We start from the raw sequence: 10,180 nt of genomic DNA on the forward strand, positions 1-10,180 counted from the left end.
TAACTCTCATCTCGGGAACGGCGATCACCATGACGGCATACTGTAAGCCACATTGAGCCTGCAAATAGGTGGGAAAATGTGGGATACAAACGCAACAAATAAACATCTTAGCTCGTATTGTTTCAAGACTAAAGATTCGGAAAGACAGAACCACCAACTGATTCTGAGGAGCAGACCGTAAAGATCATACAGGTGTATAGAAGGTCAGCAGGTCCGCAAATGGAATGCCTGTAGAGTAGACCCTCAATATCAAGCAACAAATTTTTTAGCGGATCCGATAAAGAACATGAAACCAATGCTCATTAAGTAAAAGAAGGGTTATATGATCAATCTTCCCAGAATTAGTTAGTAACTGATTTGCCGTATTTTGGACCACTTACAATCATTTAATCTCATTTTGATGAATACCATTATAAAGGGCATTGCAGTAGTCAAGTTGTGTAATGACTATAGAGTGTATGAGTACCCAAAGAGCCAAAAGGGAAAAAAAAAAGATTACGAACTGAATAAATCATGCACAGTTTATAAAAACTACGCTGAACAACCTGAGACATCTGTGAATTAAAAGTCAAGTTTTGGTCAAATAGTACACCCAAGATCTTAACTGTCAGACCAAAGATAATCACGTGACCTGCCATAAATAGCATTTACATTCTAATTGTACTTTGCCATGGGAAGGTTTATCTAGCTTGGCAGATGCTAAACGTTCATTAGTAAAAGACTCGTTAGAGCTTTGCATTCACGTACGAAGCCGGCAGTTTGATACTTGCTTCTGAAGCTGTGTACAGCAAACCAAAAGATTTCAATGAATTCCTATTGCTTAAAGCTAAGTATTGCTATCAAACAACATTTTGCAATTGGCTGAGCTCAGAGTAGTCGGTAACTGGTAGAGCACCTACCTCAATATAATAGCACAGCAAATGTGGAAGAGAAAATAGCTGCTTGGTGTTTCCTCCCCACATTGTCTCTTATAAATTCTTTCTTTCCGAGAAACTCTTCCAATAAGGGCAACAGAGGTATTGCCTTTCATAAGTTGCTCTTTTTCTCCATTTGGCTCTCATCGGAAAACCATGAAACACAGCTTTTTCCTTACTGCTTTCCGCTCCAGTTATCCTCTGGGAGATATCACTCACAGCCTTTCTCTAGACTCCGGCCCTAGGAATTCACACACACATTGGGGATTAGAAATAATGGACAGGTGGATTAAATTAATTCACCAAGAGTCTCTGTCTCACACACACCTAGGGATTAGAACGCAGAGCTCCTAACAAAGGAGAAATTCTTTTGCCGTGGATTTATAGGCAACCTGATAAGCCAGTGATGTGCATCAGCAGCAAATTTCATCATATCAGGCTTAAAGCAAGAGGGAAGATGTCTTCACACAATTTGGAAGTTGACGTCTTATGACAAATAGGGAAGAGTGGGTCAGAAAAGAATTAGATACATTTACAGAGGACACGGGCTGTGTTATGTGTCAGGTAAGGACTGGGAGGTCAGTGCATCCCGGACCCAGATTTGCTAGTTATGTCCAATAAAAAAGGTATCATCTTATTTTCTTTTCCATGTTTTATTTTGTTTGATTTCTATTGATAACCTTTAAGAGTGGACTAACACGGCTACCACACCTCTCTACTAGGTCTTTCTACTGGCAGAAAGTGAGAGGGATAGACTGCATGCCGCTATTTCTTGCACAGCCCTGTAAGCACCCACTGTTTGTCACAGTCAGATGCAAAGACTGAGACCCTTTTGTGTGGCCCATTGTGAGGGTTCATTTGTTCTGAATACAGTTGGCCAGAATTATGTATTTATTTAACAAATTTCTATCTTGTGTTATCTATAAAATCTAAGCAGGTTACAATCAAATATAAAATCAAGACATACTAAATCAAACAACATTCATTTAAGAAAACAATTAAAATAAGCTCAGTGCATTCTTGGAAATCATTTTATGTTGTCTGGTCTTGCTTGGTAACTTGCTTTCTCCTTTCTTGTCTTTGGACTACAGATATTTTGTAAGATAAATGTGCATTTTGGATGAAAATTGCTCTCATGAATGTACTTGCTACACATCATTACTAAATGAGTGTTTTGAAAGACTCTGATTATACTGCAAGACCTTGTTTTACTCATAGCAGGGGTTCAAGGCTAGGTAAATTCTGAGGACTTTTTTTTCTCCTTGTTTAATTTATATGTCACTCTAGTGGGTGTGGATTGTAATATTCTTTATCATTTTCTCCTTCATGGCCAATGTGGAAAGGGAAAACCTGGACCAAAGGTGTCTGAAACTAGCAGACAACATGAGAAATTAACTTTTCACACATCTTCCCTGCTAGCCCAGAAGTCCAGGATTTCATGGCATGGAAAAAAATATGTGCAAAAAGATAGAACTGGAGGACCAGATCATGAAACCCTAAAAATTTAGGATTTGTTTCAGAATTCAGCAGGAATCATCACTTTAAATTTAATTTGGATAGATTACCGATGATCCTTGTGATGGATTTTACGCGCCCAGTTGGATAGATTACCGATGATCCTTGTGATGGAATTTACGTGCCAGCCTTTTGAAGACCCTTCTTCAGACCCATAAATTCTAGGGATGGACCATCATTTGCAAGATGGAGGAAAAGTCAATGACATATCCTATGTCATTACCAAATAAAAACGAACAGAAAAAATATGACATGTTGAGTTTTGTCATTTGCACTATTTCAGAAAGAGGGTACACTCTTTTCTGATAGTGGAACAGCCACGCATGAGCCATTGCTCATCCACAGACTAGTGCATATGAGTGGACTTGTGTGGGCATGTGTGCCCTATCAGGAAAAGAGTGTGCCCTCTTTGGCCACTTTTCACATACCTTGTTTCCCCGAAAATAAGACACCGTCTTATATTAATTTTTGCCCCCCAAAATGCGCTAGGTCTTATTTTCAGGGGCTGTCTTATTTTTCGGGGAAACATCGGGGTTGGATCGGGGTTGGCCCGCCCGCCCTCCGTCGCTCCCGGAACTAACCTTAAACGCCTCCTTTCACCTTCGCAGCAAGCAGCAGCAAGGCAGGCCACTCCTTCCTTCCGTGTCCCGCTCTCGCTTGATGTAACGTCCGCGAGGGCTGGGCACGGAAGGAAGGAGAGGTCTGCCCTGCTGCTGCTTGCTGCGAAGGTGAAAGGAGGCGTTTAAGGTTAGTTCCGGGAGCGACGGAGGGAGGGTGGAGGGGGGGCCCGGCGACCTCGGGTGGGGTGGGGGGGGCGGCCTGGGGGCGGCCTTGTCCGACTCTCGGCGGCCCTGCTTTCAAACAAAAATTTGCTAGGTCTTACTTTTGGGGGAGGCCTTATACCTACCAATTCAGGAAAACCTCTAGGTCTTATTTTCGGGGGATGTCTTACTTTCGGGGAAACAGGGTAGTGCGCACTATTTTAAGTGAATGACAGCGCAACAAATGGACAAACGAAAACAAAATAAAAATTCCCATAAATGAAATCCTAAATGACACAAAAACATTTTCTGGTTACCTATACTTAATAAATTCAGAAACTAGGAATATCGCAATATGGAAAACAAAAGACCAAAAACTCTTTCATGGAATAAACCCAGAACTTTAGGTAAAAAGGATCTGGAATGATTAACGCCTTGTCTACGCTTTCTGACCTACAATACGATGAAGCCACCATTGAGGAGAGGTCATTATTCAAATAATGGGCACCATTTTGTTTCTGTTTTAATCTCGACATTAGGAACCAAACCGGTGGACAGCACTAGTAATGTCTATAGATTTCACAAGACAGAATTTGGTTTTTTTTTTTTTTGTCAAAATAAGCTGTTTTTCAACATTTTGTTTTATTTAATAGTTTAATTCTCCTGAAGAAGCCATCTGTGAAACAGGTCCCCATCAGGACCTTAGCCAATTCTAAGAAAGAATTGAAGCATTGCATAGTGAGCGCAACTGACATTATTACCTGAAGATTTGATGGTGCTGTTAACCTCTTATTCAGTGAAGTTACATTGTTGTGCGTCCAAAGTTAAGTGTGATTTTCATTTTTGATACTTGGTAGACACTATAGAGGAGAATTAAAGTTTTGATATTATTGAAGATATCAAACAATTTTTGGAGGTTTTTAGACCTATGATTATGTTTTGACTGAGTACAATGTTGAGTGGCTACATGTAAATTTGAGCCTCAGTATCATTGATAATGGTCTTTATGAGGTCTTTTCCTCCTTATTTTTGAAAAGGTCATATATATTTCCTGAATTTTTCCAGAAATTCACCAGTGTGTATCTTAGGTTGAAAGGTGACCAATGATCCATCTAGACTAACTTTATTTTCATCAATTAAAAGCTCTCTTTGTGTGGCTCCATAGGTATATATATTTGGGTGAGTTGGAAGATCACCAATGGTCCATCAAGACTAATTATCCTTTCATTGACTAATAGCTCTGTGTGATTCTATAGGTACAAAGTTGGGAAGGAATGATGACCAACAGTCCATTCAGATTTTCTTTTCATTAACTAACAGCTCGCTCTATGTGGTTCCATAGGTGTATGGATGGGTGGGTTGGAAGATGACCAGTGGTCCATCCAGTCTAATTTTCTGTTCATTGACTAACCTGTCTCTCTCTCTCTCTCTCTCTCTCTCTCTCTCTCTCTCTCTATGGTTCTATAAGTAAAAGGTTGGGTAGGTTGGAAGAAGACCACTCCAGGCCAACTTTCTTTTCTTTGATTGACAACTCTATGTTGTTACCATAGATTGAAAGTTGAGTAGTTTGGAAGATGAGCAAACATCCACGCAGACCAAATTTCTTTTCATTTACTAACTACTCTCTCTCTCTATGTGGTTCCATAGGTTGAAAGTTGAGTAGGTTGGAAGAAGACCAAAGGTCCGTCCAGACCACCTTTCTTTTCACTGACTAACAGCTCTCTCTGTATAGTCTTATACGTAGAGGATTGGGTAAGATAGAAATATACCAAAGTTCAACTGAGTACATATTTCTTCTTTTGTCCTAAGAGCTAATTCTACTTGGTTACACAGTTACACATAATTGTTCAGACCAGTTTCTTTGTTGAAACGTGTTAAAAGTTAATTGTGCCTACAGCCCTGTGTTTTGCAATCTTGGCTCCCCTGTAGAATAGCTCAGAACACTCTGAACTTTAATGAGACTACTAGACTAATTTTCCACCAGGGAAGCAAAATAAGAAGGGCATTAAAGTTTACAGATGAGCTACAGATCAAAAAACCTTTAGAGCGAATTCTCACCAGACTTTTGATAGCAAGGATGTGACAAAAGTTCATGAGTGTTTTATCCCTGAAAATGCACAATTCGAAAAGTATTCTCAGGGAATAGGGGATTCTTTGCCAGGAACTTTCCATAGCAAGCAGGTTGCATAGTCACTGAGTCACAAGCTGACTTCAGAACTGCTTTTTGACCAGTGACTCTCCAATCCAACTGCAGTTGCATGCGGTAAATCCATCAAGTCTTCAGTAATACCAAAGAAACACAAGGCACCAGCCCCCTCCTGCCAGATGCTGTGCTATAAGCAGAGATGCTCACAGTGACTAGCAAACTCAAAGCAGGGAGAGGACGCATCTCCTTAATGAGGACAGCAGCAAGGAAAGGACAACACTGCTACAGGTTCTGAAGCACAGGGGTACGTTTATTAACTCTCTCCTGTTAGCCCAGCTGAAGATTCGCTCAGATGTGAGAGGATGTAGCCACAAGTAAGGAACAATGAAGCTGGCTACAATTAAGAGTAAGGTGGTAGTAAGATGGAAGTAAGGTGGTAGTAAGCTGGGAGTAAGGTGGCAATAAAGGAGGAGTAAGGTGGTTATAACCTGGGAGTGAGGTGGTCATAAAGACAGATCAAGGTGGTAGTGCTGAGATGAACATAAAGTGGTAGTAAAGCTGGAGCACAGTCTAATAAGTTGGGAGCAACATGTTAGTATACCAAGAGTAAAGTGGTGGTAGCCTGGGCATGGGTCCAAATTGAACTAAATATAAGCAGCAAGCAGGATAGTAGAGATGTAAGCACATATGAAGGAGGGGAGACAGTGCTAGGGCATCAGTAAAGCAAAGTAACGTAGTAGTAAAGCTGTAGTGAGGTGTAATTCATTTCTTTGTTTTCTCGTCAAATGTGCCAGCTCCCTTGTAGGCACCCACATAGCCAGTGTTACTGACCATTTCCTCACGCCCCGACATGCCTTTGCCCTTCCCACTTTCATCAAATCTCTCCTTGTGCGAGCCAGTATACTTCGAAGTATCTGTGAGTCGGTCCACACCACCCACGGCCACTGCTTTCTGAAAGAACACAGCAAAATGAAAAGTTAGTTACTGAGAAAACTAGCACTGGGAAATAAAGATCAGTCTTGTAGAGGGTGCTCCCATGGAGATAGTGCCAGTAACTGTCCTGTCTAGGTCTAGTGTCTGCAACTCTTCTTCCTGTAGGGGGCACCCTGGGAACAGTGCCTCTAACTCTTCTCCCTCCTATAGGGGGAATTCCCAGGAACTTTATCCTCCTTTCTTCTGCACGGAGCACGTGTGAGGATAAGGTTCCTTCTGCAAAGGGCACCCCGGAGGACAATGACTTTAAATTGTTCTTTCTCTCCTGCAGGGGGAGACACCTATGGGGTGCTCCTCTAGGAACAGTGGCTGTAACTCTCCTACTTCTCCTGTAACTCTTCCCTATCCTGCAGGAGGCACCCAGGAATCTAATATCTCTCCTTCCTCTTGGGGGGGATTGTGATGTCCTGGTGTTTGCATCTCCAGGTCCTGCTCTCACCGTTATCCCTGTGCTGCTTGGTTGCCGGCCTATCACCATCTTGCTAATGGATTCGAAGGCGTCCTGAGATGGCTGCCCTTTAAACCTCTTGGCCGATAGCTCCTTCAAGGCCGCCACAAACTCTTCAAAAGTGAGATTCCGTGCACCCTTGGTCCTGAAAGCACAGGGGAAGGGTGAAAGGGAGAAGAGAGACAAGATGGCGGCGCAGGTCTTAAGGGCAAGCATTTCTCTTCTTTAGGAGTTCACACCACATTGCCCCAGTTCCCTTCCCTCAAGACCCTCTGTCCTCCACTGGTATTGTACCTTTTTGACCTCTGGTCACTAGTGTGGTTAAGAAAAGGACACTGGCCTTCAAAAAGGAGGACAAAAGTGTGCATTGAATTAGCATAGATAATTTGCATATGCAAATGCATTTACATAGGTGCGACATTATGAATCAAATCCAGGTCCTCTGTGTAAGCCAGTGGACCAGATTAAACTAGATGAGCTTGGGCCCCATTTTTGCATAGAATTCTTCTCTTCCTCCCTCCCCCACCCCCAACATCCCTACCTAAAACAGAGGGCAGGGATTCTTTAAAATATGTTGACTGACTGGTGTGCTGGGGGGAATGGTAAATGTGTATTGGAGTGTCCCTCTTAATCAGGGGTCTCTGGCTGGAATTCACAACATCCAGAGTAGCCACCCAGTACTGAGACCCTCACACACACACAACTCTGATGCTGCAACTCACTCCTGCCATGCTTCATGTCCCCCCTCCCCCAACACAGACACAATTCTGTCAATGCACCTCATTCCTGCCAGGCAGTACTTCTTTCTATCCCAGTGGTAACACCTCCCACCCCTCCCACACACACACACCCACCCCCTACAACACTACCACTGCACCTCATTCTTGCTATGCAGCACCAGAAGAGACCCTCCCTACACACTGTTCTGCCCATGCATCTGGCTCCTGCCATGTACTGCCCCCTGCTTTTCCAATGCCCCCACCCCCAAACACACACTCACATATAAAGCTCTGCTATGTAGCTCCCTCCTGCCAGGGTTGTGTTCACAAAGCACACCGAACCCATCCAGAAAAAGGCTGTGTTTCAACCATGCCCTGAGCTCCCTTAAATCATTCTTCCTAACCAAAGGGTAGGCAAGGGTTAATCTCTCAGACAGCTGGGTGAGAGGGGGAAATAAATAATTACCTGCCAAAAGACAACAGAAAGACTGCAATGGCCTTAGAATTTAACATTTCTAGCCTAAGGGTCAATTTTTCACTTAAAGGCACAGGGGATCTGTGGGCTGACTGGGATTCCAGTGCTTTTGTCTCTTTAACCCTGTACCTTTAAAGACCTCACGGGAGATATAGAAGGTTGGCTACTTTGCATGGCAAGGGGTGGGAAAGCTGGACTGTGGGTCACCAGGAGAACTGTGTGTTTCCCAGATCCCTCTGTGGCAAACCAACATTAAAGCTCACTTGAGTTCAAGGGTAAGACACCTTCCATCCCTGCAAAAACTCCAGTGAGTAAGCGATGTCTCCCAGTCCACTACACCCAGAATCCATCAGCCCCTTCAAACCAAATACAGGCAAAGAAATGGGACATGTGAATGATTATGTCGAGGGAGGCAGGGCTGGTTTGGACTTTCAGAGCAGTGGGGGGGGGGGGGGGGGCGGGAATCAGAAGATACGGGAGATTGGAGGCCTGCCACTGCAAGGGCTTTTCAGGGGCACTTTCTGCTCCCCACTGACTGCCTGGTTTTCTAACGGTAGCATCAGCCCTGGGTACACATTTATTTGAGAAGGAATCATAAAATAAAGATCCCCAACTCTCTGCAAAGTTATTAGCTAGTCTCCCTACCCTTTTCCCCATAGTTTTTAAAACTTGAACCACAGCACACAGCATTAACAGATAGCCTCTAGAAGGCACAGCAGGGCTTAGTTCAGTGAAAGATGCTTGGGGGGGAAAAAAAAAACACGATCTCAGAGACCTGGTGGAAGAAGGACAATCAATGGGACACTGTGTTATCAGGGTACAAATTATATCGCAATGATAAAGTGGATCAAATTGGAAGGGGGGGTTACGCTGTATGTTAAAGGGGGAATTGAGTCAAACAAAGTAAATATTCTACATGAAACAGATAGCACGGAGTCCTTGTGGACAGAAATTCCATGTGAGGGGAAAGAGTATACTGGTAGGGGGCTGTACTACCGTCTGCCAAGAGAGAACGAACAGACAGAAAGCTGGCAAATTGGGCTAGGGAGGTACAGTTCTCAGATGTAATCAATGACTGTTTATTGAAGCAACTGGGCCGACAAGAAGGGAAGCAAGCTATTTTAGATCTAGTCCTCAGTGGAATGCAGGGCATGGTACGAGAGGTAACAGTATTGGGTCCGCTGGGAAACATGTCCCCCATGTCCATCTCAATAATTGAGTTTCTGCCAGGTACTTGTGACCTGGATTGGCCATTGATGGAAGCAGGATACTGGCTTAGATGGACCATTCGTCTGACCCAGTATGGCTAATCTTATGTTCTGGGCTTTCAAGCGCTATCAAGAATCCTCAGAGCATCCTCTTCCTCTAGCCTATGCCCCATTCTCTGGTCTCCTATGATCTCCCATCTTTCCTTGTACCCTACAATGTAACCTTCTTTCCTTATGCACTTTGATGTCACACCCTCTCCTTAAATCTGTGATGTCACATTTCCTCACCTCCAGTGAAGTCACATTCCTCCTTACACCCTGTGATGTCACATGCCCTCTTTTTATTTGCTCACGTCTAGTGAAGTCACATTCCAGTGATATAATATCCCTTCCTTACACTCTGTGATGTCACACACACTGATGTCATATCCTGCCTTCGTCCTCAGTGACGTCATATCCCCTCCTCACCATCATCAGACACTCACTTAACCTTGTTGAACACGATGTCCACGTCTGTGGTCGTGACAGCCTTGCCATCCATGATTTTACACTCCTTGCAGAGTTTGGAGAAGTTCTTTCCGGTTATGTCCTTTCCGGTGGCGGCCGTGTCACCGTAGACAGCAAACTTCTTGAAGGCATCCTGTAGCTCCTGCGACATGCTGAAGGCTGACAGAAGATAGGCACACGGTTACACCGGCAGGAGGCACTCACAGGAGAACAACTTTTATACCTGAATGTAACTCACCATGAGCTCAGATTTAATTCCAAATTCCAAAATGATTTTAAGGTGAGGATACTAAAAGGAAACTTTAAAACAATACAGGAACGCAAGACCTTAGAAGTCAAAATGATTAAATATTTTTGACACCCACCAGACAGGACTTAACAAAGATCTGGGTTTTCTAGCCCATTATAAACCATGAAATTTCACTGCTTTGTCACCCTCTGATCACCATACATATCTCCCCGTCCCTCATCCTCTCAGCCATCTCTGTTTCTCA

The 10,180-nt window shown here is 43.5% G+C and overlaps 1 protein-coding gene across 1 annotated transcript; it reads right to left on the reverse strand.

Moving 5' to 3' along the window:
- Positions 1–5,731: 5,731 nt before the first annotated feature.
- Positions 5,732–9,837, reverse strand: TPPP2 (tubulin polymerization promoting protein family member 2). Its single transcript, XM_030188150.1, has 3 exons — positions 9,665–9,837; positions 6,769–6,922; positions 5,732–6,287 (listed from the first exon to the last, which is right to left on the reverse strand). Exons 1-3 carry the CDS (start codon positions 9,835–9,837, stop codon positions 6,099–6,101), a joined length of 516 nt encoding a protein of 171 aa, XP_030044010.1. The 3' UTR covers positions 5,732–6,098.
- Positions 9,838–10,180: the final 343 nt, after the last annotated feature.

The sequence above is a fragment of the Microcaecilia unicolor genome, chromosome 14 (assembly GCF_901765095.1).
Source record: "Microcaecilia unicolor chromosome 14, aMicUni1.1, whole genome shotgun sequence".
In the NCBI taxonomy this organism is placed as follows: domain Eukaryota; kingdom Metazoa; phylum Chordata; class Amphibia; order Gymnophiona; family Siphonopidae; genus Microcaecilia; species Microcaecilia unicolor.

What these genes read in the sequence shown, in the direction of transcription:
- TPPP2 (XM_030188150.1), bottom strand. Translation starts at nt 9,837, where the DNA reads ATGTCGCAGGAGCTACAGGATGCCTTCAAGAAGTTTGCTGTCTACGGT. An exon ending in ATCGTGTTCAACAAGGTTAA is followed by an intron (nt 6,923 to 9,664) that starts GTGAGTGTCTGA and finishes CTGTGCTTTCAG; the next exon opens with GACCAAGGGTGCACGGAATC. An exon ending in CAAGCAGCACAGGGATAACG is followed by an intron (nt 6,288 to 6,768) that starts GTGAGAGCAGGA and finishes GTGTTCTTTCAG; the next exon opens with AAAGCAGTGGCCGTGGGTGG.